The sequence below is a fragment of the Xyrauchen texanus genome, chromosome 26 (genome assembly GCF_025860055.1).
Source record: "Xyrauchen texanus isolate HMW12.3.18 chromosome 26, RBS_HiC_50CHRs, whole genome shotgun sequence".
NCBI lineage: Eukaryota > Metazoa > Chordata > Actinopteri > Cypriniformes > Catostomidae > Xyrauchen > Xyrauchen texanus.
The window spans coordinates 3,249,409-3,263,609 of record NC_068301.1 but is presented as its reverse complement, the minus strand read 5'-3'; the positions used below and the strand labels follow the sequence as shown (position 1 = coordinate 3,263,609).

Below are 14,201 nucleotides of genomic sequence, written 5' to 3'. Positions count from 1 at the left end.
TGAATTGTGGTTCTGGTTAGTAACAGTCAAAAACGGCATCTGAAAATCATTTAGTTAAGCAGCCATCTACCAGAAGAACATCAGTGATAAATCATGTTGTAACAACATGCTCAGTGGTGTAATTTGCATATTCTGTAACCTGTGGCGCAATACCATCTTGTTAAGCACATTAATTTTTTTTTTCTATTTTACATATTTTGAAGACATATTTTTAAGTTGCTAGGGCGTTCTGTTATTGCTATGGATTGGCTAAGGTGTTGTGAGTGTTATTTAGCTTGTTCATATGTGGTTGCTAGGGTGTTTTGGTTGGTTGTTAAGGAATTGCTAGGTGGTTGCTTACTGGTCCAAGCCAAAATAGCCCACCTCCAATCATATCGACCAAATCATACCATCAATTAAAGATAAATTAAAGATTTTAATCCATTCTATTGTAACCCAAAGCCTTTCCATGAAATAACTTTTACATTCTTTAATACATAAACATTATTGTATTGTTTTACCAAGCACATATTTCCCCAAATGTCCTCAAAGGGAGGTTTAGTCAGATTTAGCTCACTTCTGCGGACAAATTTGTCTCCAAACTATCCTTTAGAATTACATAAAATCCTTCATAAATAAAAGTTGTAAGTCGTGAACCAAACCAACCAGCTCCGAGGTGAATCACAACATCACAAACTTTGATTTTGAAGCAAAAAGTATTTGAAAATTGGAAATATGTAAATATATAAGTCGAGAGCATTAACCAGAGCGGTGTGAATGCCTCTTGAGGATGCCATATGCCCTAGGAGCCTCTGAAAGGATTTCAGTGGGACCGACGTCTTTTGCCTGAATGTACTCAGACAGTTGAGCACCAACTGCACATGCTCATTCGTGAGGCGCGCCCTCATTGAGAAAAATTCTAACTCCATATCAAGAAAAGAGAGCTTGCTCTTTTCCGTCGACCCGAAGCCCAAGCCGGCGGCGCCTGAGCACCAGGTCCCTGTGTGCACACAACAAATCCCACGAGTGAGCTAGGATCAGCCAGTTGTTGAGACTGCGGATGCCCACTTCCCTTAACGGGGCAAGGGCTGCCTCTGCGACCTTCGTGAAAGCGTGAGGTGACTGGGACAGACCAAATGGGAGGACCTTGTACTGGTATGCCTTGCCCTCGAAAGTAAACCGCAGGAAGGGTCTGTGTTAAGGTAAAACTGAGACATTGAAGAATGCGTCCTTCAGGTCTACCGCCATCACATTGGGGGTGGATTTTTGCCACAGCTGGGGACGTAGGGGCGGGAACCCTGCCAGAGAGAAACGGTGCCCGGCGGTCGTGATAACGATGGCCACGGACACCGACTGTGAGGCCCAGGAAGTAAGGAAACTACTCTTTTCTTAAAATGTGGGTACCGCAGCCCTTGGGGCATTCAGCGAAATTATAAGAAAAGGTAAACAGGGATCCTCCGCCTGGCCCTCCACCGGGGGAAGGAGTGGTGCTCTTACCAGCTCCTGTGCAGCTGGTCTCCAACTTCCTGGACTGCCCAACTTTCTTGGGTTCTTGCCAGCCGGCCATGAGATGGGTGGCATTTGCTTTCTGTGGGTGGCTCCAGGCCAAGGCCGGCCTACTGGGGCGGACTGTGGTGGAGCCAGTGTTGGCAGGGGGACGCCCTTGGCGACGAGCAGACAGGGAGCGGGACCTTGAGTCACGCCAGAGCAGGATGTGTTGTATAGTCTCCGTCTGCTTTTTGACTGCTGAGGATTGCTGGGTGAAATCCTCTACGGTGTCGCCGAATAGGCCAACCTGGGAGACCGGGCGTCAAGGAATCGTACCATGTCAGCCTCCCTTGACTCAACCAGGTTGAGACAAATGTGGCGCTCCTGGACCACCAGGGTGGACTTCGCCTTCCCGAGAGACCATGTCGTGACCTTCGTTGCCCAGAGGGCGAGATCGGTCACCAAGCGTAGCTCCTGCATCAATCTTGGGTCAGAAATATCCTCGTGCAATTCTTTGAGCGCCTCGGCTTGGTGCACTTGCAGGAAAGCCGGGGCGTGCAGGGCGGAGGCATCCTGTCCAGCGGCAATGCCGGCACTAGTCGTCAATGACGACGTAAACCTACAGGCCCTGCACGGGAGTCTCGGACAGCTCCGCCAAGTGGCAGCGCTCTGTGGGCACAGGTGCACCTCAATCGCGCTAACCACCTGGGGAGTCGCCGAGCAGCCCCACCGTCGAGGGTAGTGAGAGCAGATGAACCCGTGTACCGGGTCCAGGCAGTATAAGGTGCCTGTCGCAATTGCGTGAGTTCATTGTGCACTTCCGGGTTCCCATTCCACTCCAGCCCAACGTTCGCAGCTGCCCAGGCAAGCTTGGCTGTCAGCTGCGCATGGCGTCAGACTGAACCAGCCCGTTCTCCGATGCTATAATCGAAAGCTCATCCACTTTGCAAGCCGCGAACGAGACCGCGGACTCGCCATGAGATGAGCCTGCAGTCCCATCGCAGAACTCGCTGGGGGCAAATGAACATGCTGGGGAATGGGAGGTCAGTGGGGGGTTTCCTGGCGGAGCGGCTCCCATTGAAATCCCCAAATCGCTCCCAGTGCTAACCGACGTGGCCTCGAACCTGTAGGTAGAAGGACCGCGGTGGGGAGCCACTGGGGGGCTTTCCATGGGGAAATCCGCGACCACAAAGTTTCCATAATCATCTTCTCGCAGTGAAAACATGACCCGTCCACAAATGCTGTCCCCGCGTGGGCAGCGCCCAACATGTGAGGCAGCGATAGTGGCCATGGGAAGCGGAGAGGTAATTATCGCAACCAGGAAATATACACAAATGGAAAAGACATTTTTAAAAATGCTTTCTCCATGAGTGCCACTCTATTAGAAGGTAAATATACTCTTTTAGGCTGCTGAAACACCTAGGGGCATTCTCTGCACTCAACCTGTGCAAGAGGGGGAGAAGCCGCTGTAATGCGCCATAAATCCAACAGCTTCACTGGACTCCGAGATGAATGGATCGGCAGAGTAATACATTTACATTTATGCATTTGGCAGACGCTTTTATCCAAAGTGACTTACAGTGCACTTATTACAGGGACAATCCCCCCGGAGCAACCTGGAGTTAAGTGCCTTGCTCAAGGACAGAATGGTGGGGATCGAACCAGCAACCTTCTGATTAACAGTTATGTGCTTTAGCCCACTACGCCACTACCACTACGCCGCCACCACCACTCCATTCAGTAATTTAGCTCAGAGAATACAACCGCTCGGCTCCGAAGAAGTCGTCTGAATGAGTGGTTGCATTCCAGCTCCTTATATGTCCGGGGAAGTGGCATGCAAATTCCACTCACCAATTTTCATTGGCCTTTTCTCAAAGATCAGAGATGTCTGGGGCTCCCAGGAGTGAGCCCTCGTGTCACTACATAGACAAAACGTCGAATGAGTGACAGAAGGGGAACTTCTGGGGACAGTTGGGGGTTTTTTTTGTCCCCAAACTAAAAACACAGTGACCTTGTACTCAGTCCTGACAAAGAATAATTTGATCTGTGCTGGACTGCTATTGTACCACAAGCCTCTCTTTCTCTCTCTCTCTCTCAATTCAATTCAAAGTGGCTTTATTGGCATGACTGTAAACAATACAATACTCTCTCTCTCTCTCTCTCTCTCTCTCTGCAGTAGGATTGGTGTAATATTGCAGTGGGGGTTGGATCAGTGTGTGTGTGTGTAAAGTGCAGGTTTCAGCAGACTGGAGCTCACACACCATTGTCCTCTCAGTTCCCGGAGTGTGTGCGTGTGTTTATATGCATATTCTCACTGCAGCAGTGCTGATTCTTCGCTGAAGAATTCCCAGTTCGGAATGTGTGTTCAAAAGAGGGATATTATGCTTGTTTGGGATCTATAACAGATAGTCGCTGCACTGGAGCTGGTTCAGGACGATCCGTACCATATGCAGGAAAAACTCGAGGGGGTGTTCATTGCGGAGAGCTGCTCTATGTGTGTGTCTGTGTTTGCTAAGCCATGCGGTCGGAGCGCATGAGTCGTGTGTGTATTGTAGTGTTGGAGGAGGTGGAAGATGACGAGCCATCCCCTCTCCATTCCAAAAGCACCCAGGACCACATATCCCAGAATTCCTCTCAGGACGAGAAGGTAAGAGATGATTTGACTATTAGGAGACAGGTGGATGATAATCGTTTCTTTGTTCTGAGTGTAATGCAGCAGGTGTCTTCAGGTCATTTTGGAGTGAACATCTATAGCAGGGGTCGCCAACCTTTTTGACATGGAGTGCCATTTTTTATTTTCCTGGTTAATGGTTGTGCCAACGTCCACCCATTTGCTTCATCCATGCAAACTGACTGAAGGAAAGAGGGAGCGTTTACTCGCGCAGTTATCCAAAAGTGAAGCTTGTGATGCGTGAATGGCGTGCTGCACGGGTCTGCAGTCTTAAAAGAAACTTGGTATTTTTAGTAAGTTAAAGGAATATTCCGGGTTTAATACAAATAAAGCCCATATAACAACAGTTGTGGTATAATATAGATCGCCACAAAAACATAATGTCGAATAGTTCCTTGTTTATTTAAAACAAGCAAAAATGGGGGTCTGGGTGAAATCAACTATGGTGTCGCCGAATAGGCCAACCTGGTAGACGGGGGCGTCAAGGAATCGTACCTTGTCAGCCTCCCTTGACTCAACCAGGTTGAGTGAAATGTGGTGCTCCTGGCCTTCCCGAGAGACCATGCCGTGACCTGTGACCATGCGAGTATTGACGCTGGCTATCACCCCTGGAGTAGCGAGTTCGAATCCAGGGGGTGCTGAGTGACTCCAGCCAGGTCTCCTAAGCAACCAAATTGACCCGGTTGCTAGGGAAGGTAGAGTCACTTCGGGTAACCTCCTTGCGGTGGTGATTAGTGGTTCTCGCTCACAATGGGGCGTGTGGTGAGTTGTGTGTAGCATCCACATGCTGTGAGTCTCCGCGGTGTCATGCACAACGAATCACATGATAAGATGCGCGGATTGATGGTTTCAGATGCGGAGGCAACTGAGACTTGTACTCCGCCACCTGGATTGAGGCGAGTAACCGCGCCACCACGAGGACCTACTAAGTAGAGGGAATTGGGCGTTCCAAATTGGGGAGAAAAGGGATAAAATAAAAAATAAAATAAAAAAATAGCCGTAACAGTGAGGCACTTACAATGGAAGTGAATGGGGCCAATGCACAAACATTAAAATACTCACTATTTCTGAAGTATAGACACAAGATGTAAACATCATGAGTGTTAAGATGATTTTAGAGTGCTAAAATAGCTTATTAATCTTATCCATGTCAATTTATACAATGTTACATCTCCGTTGTCATGACGACGCAATGGCGGTAAACCATGTAATCGGAAAAATGCCGGTAAATCCATGATTTTATCACACTAAAATCATGTTAACATGTATAATGTTTAGGTCTTGTGGCTATACTTTTGAAACGGTGTGTATTTTAACGTTTATTGACTGGCCCCCATTGACTTCCATTGTAAGTGCCTCACTGTCAAAACTATTTTGTGTGGTAATCAACATTATGCCATTCCATTCAATTCTGTCACTAACGGATAAGTTTGGATTCAGAAGTTGGGACGTTTCTGTAATACGTTCATATGCTCATATGGGGCGGCTGTGGCTCAGGTGGTAGAGCGTGGTCGGCCGCTAATCGCAGAGTTGGTGGTTTGATTCCCGGCCCACATGACTCCACATGCCGAAGGGTCCTTGGGCAAGACACTGAACCCCAAGTTGCTCCCAATGGCAGGCTAGCACCTTACATAGCAGCTCTGCCGCCATTGTTGTGTGAATGGGCCACATTTAAAATGCCATGTGAACAATCTCACAGTAAAAATCTGATTTGAGCAGACAACAGGATTCAGGTTTTTTGGCTTGCAGTGTAAACGTTGCTTTAGCTGCGGCTGGGTTTGACCTGTCACTTGTTATCTGAGGACAAATGCTGACATCTTTATATGTCCCAATTAAACATTAAAAGTGGATGAGGTGAGGACGAGATATGTGCTGCTGAGATCCAGAGAATGATTCATCTGGAAATCTTTAACCCTGTGTCAGGAGATATTTGCAGACCTTTGACCTGGACTGAACAGCAGCTGTGATCTGAGAGACGTGCTTTAGACGACACTTACTGCAGGGGCCATTCATACATGACATGCTCGTGCATTTAAGGTGGAACATGCATTTTTTATATATATATATGCCTTAAATGTGATGCTTTCGAGACACTGAATGCATGGAAGATTATTGAGACCTTGAGTCTAAGTGGTTCTGACTGGTTAGAGGCCGGGTTCAGAGATGTTGCTGTTCCTTCAGGCTAAAGGTTTTGCTGTTATAACATGCTGCATTTCCTTAATCGGCGGAAACCAGCATTCCTTCATTTACGACGCTTCCCTCCTGTCTGCGTGCATTCACTGAGATAATAACAAGCCACGTGCGTCACATCTGCTGTCAGCTGCTGCATCATGTGTTTGTGAAGTCAGCCCACATACACGACACCTGCAAAGTGATGGCAGTAAGTGTGTGTGTGCGTGCACGGCTGCATGCAAACTCAGGCAGGAACTGACAGTACAGGATGTGGTGGGTGTGGCATAAAGGGGCGTGGCCAGCTACAGCATGATACCGTCGGCAGTGCATTATAATATGGATTCTTATGTGACTTTGTTGTTGATTACAGCTAAATATTTAATTCCCCTCTGAATGTTCTTGCAAAATATTTAAGAAAAAATCATTCCAGGGGGTCTGGGTATCTCAGCGAGTGTTGACACTGACTATCACCCATGAAGTCGTGAGTTTGAATCCAGGGCATGCTGAATGACTCCAGCCAGGTCTCCTAAGCAACCAAATTGGCCCGGTTGCTAGGGAGGCTAGAGTCACATGGGTGTAACCTCCTCATGGTCGCTATAATGTGGTGCCCACTATGCCACCACCACTCCATAGCATGGGGGAAACAAATCCCAGTTACCATAATTACCATATCTCTCCCACACCTGGCTCACACTCGCAGGTGAAGTCTCGATTCTCCATACAGTAAATCCGCTCTAGTGTTTTGAGGGTTCCCTCAGATCATTAAAAATCCTTAAAATGTCTTAAATGATACAACAAAACTCTTAATTGTCATTTAAAGAGGTCTTAAATTTGAGGGCAGAAAGACAAGTGGTGTGTGGTGGCGTAGTGGGCTAAAGCACATAACTGGTAAGCAGAAGGTTGCTGGTTCGATCCCTACAGCCACCACCATTGTGTCCTTGAGCAAGGCAACTAATTCCAGGTTGCTCCGGGGGGATTGTCCCTGTAATAAGTGCACTGTAAGTCGCTTTGGATAAAAGCATCTGAAACACTGATTCATCCTCATAAGGTTCATTTTATCGTCACAGAACTTCTGTTTTTTGAATGACGGCGGTTGTTCATTTGAATTTGAATTATGATTATCAGCAGGGTTGTTTCAGATCATTCTGGCGCCCTAGGCGAGATCCCTTTTCCCGCCCCCGGGGGGTTTGGGGTGTGTTGCGGTGGCGGCCTCCCCTTTGGCGACCCCCCCAGCAGGTGGCGCCCTAGGTGACCGCCTAGTTTGCCTATGCCTAGAAACATCCCTGATTATCAGACAGGTGGAATGTGTCGATTTTTCTCCCCGAGTTAAACAAGGTCTTCCTCTCTCTCTTTTTTCAGCCTTCTCTGATAAAAGCAATATTTAATGTGGATCCAGATGAAGTTCGTTCTCTAATATTCAAGAAAGAAGATGTCAATGTACAGGTAACTCATTACTATGTAAAACCAAACAGATAAGCGGACATGACATGAGGAATCAATTTTTCCGGTCATTGCACTATAAAAACATACTGTAAGTTTCAGAACTCAAAACTTCCTCCTCACTGCATAAAGAGTATTTGTTGAAGCCAAGTTGCCAAAACGACGATAACTCTACTTCCTCCACATTGTGATGTCACACTGTGGTAGACATTTGCATCTGACCGCCTCCACAACAACACATCAACGCCTACTTTACCTTTAATCACTTCCGTAGCCCCGCCCAGTTGTGGCGCGCAGTGAGAGAGCACTTGGCAAGTAGAGAGCGCATGTCAATCAAGAGCAGAGAGCCAATCAGAACAGTGGGCGTGAACTGACAAGTCTTAAAGGAGAAGCAGCACCAAAAATTAAGCGTTTCTGGCATAGGGCCATAATGAGAGTGGTTAATGATCATATTTAACAATTATATGACTGTTTTTTGTGCAATATAAGTTAACATCAAGGAACATATTAATTTAACCCTTTAAATTCAAATAATAAAAAGTTGCGGTCGATTATGGCTTTTCCAATGCTGATATCAAGACAATTATAGTTGCCCACACCATGAAGACGGGTTCGAAATGTTAAAATATCGGCCAGTTAATCTGCCTGGATGGTACAGTACTGTACATATTGGTCCATCGCTATTACTTTTAGTTGACTAAAAGCATGTCAGCTCCAACGTTGAGGAAATAGTTCACCCAAAAATGTAAAGTTATAAGTTCGGAAAGACATGAGTGTGAGTAAATGATGACCGAATTGCCGTTATCAAGAGGCTAATAAGCTGTCACGTAGTCTCTCTCTACCGCTTGCTGTTTAATGGAGAGTCTGTTTTCATCAACAACACCTGGCACACCTTGGGGAGATGCCCATTTGGCTGTCAACCAATCACTGATGGCATGTGTGATCACATGACCCCATTTATGGCCTATGTGTGGTTTCGCCATCTGTTTTTCATTCTCATTCCAGACCCGATGAGAAACAGAAGCACACAAGGAGGCATTTCACAAGAAAATGTATTATTACCTCTCTTTCCTAATCGTATCTATTGATGCCAGCGTAGAATGAGCTGCTTGCGCTGTAGAAATGCCTGCAGGAATAGTTAAAGCTAAAGATGAAGATGGAAAGGTTTCAGAGGCTTGAAACTGAAAAATGTGTTTGTGTGTCTCATGTTTCTGCATACATTCTCCAGAGAGTGGTGGCCATATTGATCTGTGTGTATCTATGTCACACACACACACACACACACACTCATGCAAATGCATTGCTCTGTGTCAAGCCCAGGAACCACACATGCATCAAACACACACCCATGTAAATTGGAGATAAAAAAAATACATTTTTGACGTAATAAAACCACAACAGCCAAGTGTAAGAAAATAATTATCACCCTGTAAAGATGAAATTAAGGTGGTCTTGTTGACTTGCTAGAACAGCACTTTGGCACAAACAGTGTGGCTGAGCTGCAATATATAGGTTTAACATAACGTGCGATGAGTGATTGACAATGTTTATAATGTTTAAACATTAGTTTTCACAACCTGTATGTCAAATGCTTTATTATTTTGATTGTGTATGAATGCTCAGGACAGTGAGAAGAGAACGCCGCTCCATGCCGCAGCATACCTGGGCAACGTTGAGATTATAGAACTGCTTATTCTGTCAGGTATGCCCATTAATTTCTGTCCTGAACACATCAAAATATACCCGAGCTGTGATAACGCACACTCATATAGTGATCGGGGGTGGAATAAAAGGGTTCAAAACAGTGTTACTATGAATGCAAACTTTAATACAGTGAAAATGACACTCTATTAGCATAACAGAAAATATATATATATATAAATATCTTCTTTTGTTTGGGCATTGTTTCCACTCAGCTTTCATTTGCTGCTACTGTCAAGCAACTGTTTGATGCTGAACACAACAGCGCAGGAATTTGGCCAATAGTTGCTGCAATCCTCTTATAATCGACCAATTGGTGTGCGAGAAGGCGGGACTTACAAAGGGGGGTTAAAGCAATGCAATTATGCTTGCACACACACAATGAAGTATTATACCAGATGCGCATCATAATGCAACTAAATCCGAATCCAGGACATTTTCGCAAATTTAGAAATCGGACGCTTTTTTTAAGGTCTGAAAAAGAGGACCTGTGGTCACCTTAGTTCACTTGGACTTTGTTCGGATTATAATAGTTTTAAACATGTAATGATTTGTATTTTTCAGAGCCTTCTGAATTAACGCATTAATGCTATATCTTAATCGCAGTGAACACATTTACCGTTAATACACCATAAAGACTTTGTCGGGAGTCATTACGCTGACGCACACACCACAGCGCCAGAGCCCTTCTACCAAGAAGAGCCTACAAGCTTAGCATAAAATAGCATAACGCGGCAGTCCCATTGATATGCTTCCCTGTCAATGATAAAATGATGGAAAAAGGAGCTTTTAGTTATAGTTATAGCTATTAGTGCTATTTGATGTACAAAACAATCCCAGATGGGACTTGTAAGTCGCATTTTAATTACCACATAAACAAGTCAAGTCTTTACTGTCACCAAACGCAGAATTAGACGTTATTTGTAAGGAAGCGCTTTTCATGTGGAGTTCAAAGATTGACGCTGGCGTAGACGCTCTGAATCATGAACGCAGCTTCACGATTGCCGTAACAAAGCGGATAGTCGCAGTCTACCGGCTGATTGATATTGTGGAGGATGAGAGTTTAAGAGATTTAATGCACATTGCAGTGAATATGCATCCTATGTGGAGACTAATTCAATCAGTCAAACTCCCACTTAGACTTTGAGAACTTTTAATGTTGCTTGAATTGGTGATATTTTAGAGCATTTCTATCTTAATACTGTAAAAGGCTTTGTTTGGATAATGTTAATGAAGCATTATATTGTTATATGTTTTTTTGTTTTCTTTCCTAAGAAGGAAATAAACTGCATTTTGACAGTAAAAAGAAGTGTATATAGTGTCACATATCAGCACTTTCAAAATCGGCGATTAATCGCAATTAATACAAACAATTATGCGATTAATCGCGATTTAAAATAGCGACGGACAGGACTAGTATTTTTATAATGGATTTTTAGAGTTTAATATTGAAAGTCTGGGTCTGAAGGCTAAAACAGTCAAATCTTTACATTAAAGACATTTGAAAAGTAAACGTAATAAATAATAGAAATTAAAGTTTCCAATTTAGTTTTGATTGGACCTTCATGTAACAAAAATAAAAAAGAAATCTCTTTGTTTTAATAAGGATCAACCCTTGGGACATATGTGAGTGCCAGAAGTTGAAGATATATCCAAATATGTACATTATTTCATCGTTATATCGGCCAGTAGGATTTCTAGGTATCAGCGTCGGCCATTGGATAACCCTATATCAGTGCACCGAAATTCCAAAGTCACGCACACACACTGATGTGTACTCGAAATAGCTCTTCACCCCTACGTGCATAATCCACTGACTTTATATTTACATATAAAGGGAGCGGTGCTGTTGTGAGTGACCGAGTAAAAGTAACAGGTGTGCTTCCAAAATATTGCGGGAGTAAACTATTCCGAACAGGCTTCTTGTGTTCTTCTGTGATTCAACTGTGATGTAATGACTATAATTTACTCACACATCTTTCGGTTTCTCTCTCAGGGGCGAGAGTAAATGCCAAAGATAACAACATGCTCACTCCTCTTCATCGGGCAGTAGCTTCCTGTAGTGAGGTACGACACCAACACATACTTCCTCCTTGTCAGAACAATCCAATATGGCCAAACAAATACATTCAGAGGTTTTTTGTCCTGTTCTGTATATTTGTATATTTTGGAGGCGACTTCATGGTCGTTTAAAGGAGTTCAATACAAGTTAAGAAAAGTTCTGAATTTTTGCAACTTTTCTGATGTTATAAAGTTACGGATGAGTGCACATATTAATGTCCTTGTTTTGTTTGCGTAATTAGGAGGCTGTAAAGATGTTGTTGAAGCACTCGGCAGATGTCAATGCGCAGGATAAAAATGGGCAGATGCCGCTGCACATGGCCGCGTCCAATAAGGCGGTATGGTGTGCCGAGGCGTTACTCCCATTGCTAAGCAACGTCAACGTGCCAGACCGTGCTGGACGTACAGCTTTGCACCACGCCGCCTTCAGCGGCCACCTAGAGGTCAGACACATGATTTCTTGCTGTCAGGGAGACAGTTTTTATGTGATGGGACAGACACATCAGCATGTACTGTCTGTCATACCAGGAGATTGTTTATTTGGTCGTTAAGAAGTTGTATTGATGATCTCTGGTTTGTACGCTCCGGTCATTTCAGATGGTTCAGCTGCTGGTGTCCAGAGGCTCAAACATCAACGCGTTTGATAAGAAGGACAGACGAGCTGTCCACTGGGCCGCTTACATGGGTAAAACTCTCCGACATCCTCAACATCAGGACAAATTAAAAAATGCTCTCAGACAGACAGCCTGAACTCATATTGTCTTGATTCTAACTAATAAGTCAGAATATCAGGCAGATACTCGAGCAGAGGCACCAATTTCGCCAACCCACCATCGAGGCATTCCTAGATTTCACAGCAGCCTTTGATAGTGTCCATAGGGGTGGCATATGGGAGCTCCTAAGGGCTATTGGAATCCCCGAAAAATTGGTTCAATAATGTACGCTGATACTCAAAGCCTGATTCGTGTCGATGGAGAAATGGGAAAAACTTTCATCATTGCAAGTGGAGTGAGACAGGGCGGAATCTTATCCCCATGCCTCTTCAATATTTGCATTGACGCCATACTCCGAAACGCACTTGACGATAAGTCAGAGGGCATCTCTCTGCACCCGTATCAAACGCCTTTAACCGACCGAACCTTTGCCGATGACGTAGCCCTATTAGCCGAAACAACAACTGATATGCAAGCTATGATCGACAGAGCCCGGCAAAATCCAAATTCATTGCGTTAGACCCAGATCCCGACCACCGCCAACAAATGCCATCAACCGCACCAATATAATAGATGCTGTTGATTCCTTCACCTACCTGGGCAGCTACCATCCAGTGAGAAGATCCTGTAACTTCGTGCAGTTTGGGGGAAATTGTAATGTATTTTTTTCTCCCATTTTCTCCCAATTTGGAACGCCCAATTCCCACTACTTAGTTGGTCCTCGTGGTGGCGCGGTTACTCGCCTCAATCCGGGTGGCGGAGGACAAGTCTCCGTTGCCTCCGCTTCTGAGACCGTCAATCTGCGACTCTTATCACGTGACTCGTTGTGCATGACACAGCGGAGACTCACAGCATTTGGAGGCTCATGCTACTGTCCGCGATCCACACACAACTCACCACACGTCCCACTGAGAGCGAGAACCACTAATCACCACCACGAGGAGGTTACCCCATGTGACTCTACCCTCCCTAGTAACCGGGCCAATGTGGTTGCTTAGGAGACCTTGCTGGAGTCACTCAGCATGCCCTGGATTCGAACTCACGACTCCAGGGGTGATAGCCAGCGTCAATACTCGCTGAGATACCCAGACCCCTGTTAGCATTTTTAGTTTGCAATGCTTCATGGGATTGTAGTTCATTCCCTCATTGAAGACGTTAAGTTCACAGTCTTGTATCTCAAATCAAAGTTTGTAATGTTGTGATTTACCTCGGAGCTGGTTGGTTTGGTTCATGGCGTACAACTCTTTTATGTAAGATTTTATGAAAAGCCTGTGAAAAAGATTAACAGGAAAAAATCCTGCCAGAACCAGAATGGCCCTGTTGTGCTCTATTACCTTGTTTGTCACGTTTGTCTCATCTTCTATTCACATTTGAATTTGTGTTTTCTCTTCTCTTTCTTCTTGTCTCACTCTCTCCTGTCTGTCTTTCTCTCTGTCTCTCAGGTCATCTAGAGGTGATGAAGTTGCTGGTGTCTCGTGGTGCTGAGGTTTGCTGTACAGATAAGAAATCTTACACTCCTCTTCATGCTGCTGCCTCCAGTGGAATGATCAACGTGGTAAATTACCTGCTGAAACTGGGTGTCAATGTAAGTCAGCCCCGCCCACAAAATAAGCACACAGACCCACCCCTTTCCCTGTCCGTTTACATCACAAGCTGCTGGTATGGGTCATCACATGATCACGTGCATCGCCAGTTCGAGAGAGAGAGAGAGACGCACGCTTAAGTTTGATATTAAACCTCTGTTTACTGTTCAGCCGGTTCCCACCTCCTCCTTGCCCATCCTTGAATTGTTACAGTGGTGCCGAAGCCTGGGAGGGAGGAGGGATGCGCTGTCGTGAAGTCCTCGCCGCTGCCATCCACCAAAGAAAGGGGAGGAGCGGTTCCGTCTGCCAGGGGCCGGAGGATTCGCTGCCATCCGCCGGCGGAGGAGCGATTGAAGACCGGGCGACAGGGCATCCGGGAGCCGGCGAGCAAGT

General features: G+C 45.4%; 1 protein-coding gene across 2 annotated transcripts in view; it reads left to right on the top strand.

The window, feature by feature from the left end:
• The first annotated feature begins 3,768 nt into the window (after positions 1 to 3,768).
• LOC127619784 (serine/threonine-protein phosphatase 6 regulatory ankyrin repeat subunit A-like) overlaps positions 3,769 to 14,201 on the top strand; it is a 42,397-nt gene continuing 31,964 nt past the window's right edge. For both annotated transcript variants that reach the window (XM_052092766.1, XM_052092765.1), the window contains exons 1-7: positions 3,769 to 4,114; positions 7,670 to 7,753; positions 9,374 to 9,452; positions 11,448 to 11,518; positions 11,755 to 11,955; positions 12,110 to 12,197; positions 13,668 to 13,810. In XM_052092766.1, coding sequence (XP_051948726.1) covers positions 3,986 to 4,114; positions 7,670 to 7,753; positions 9,374 to 9,452; positions 11,448 to 11,518; positions 11,755 to 11,955; positions 12,110 to 12,197; positions 13,668 to 13,810 — 795 coding nt within the window. In that variant the 5' untranslated portion in view covers positions 3,769 to 3,985. The remainder of the gene's footprint in view (positions 4,115 to 7,669; positions 7,754 to 9,373; positions 9,453 to 11,447; positions 11,519 to 11,754; positions 11,956 to 12,109; positions 12,198 to 13,667; positions 13,811 to 14,201) is intronic.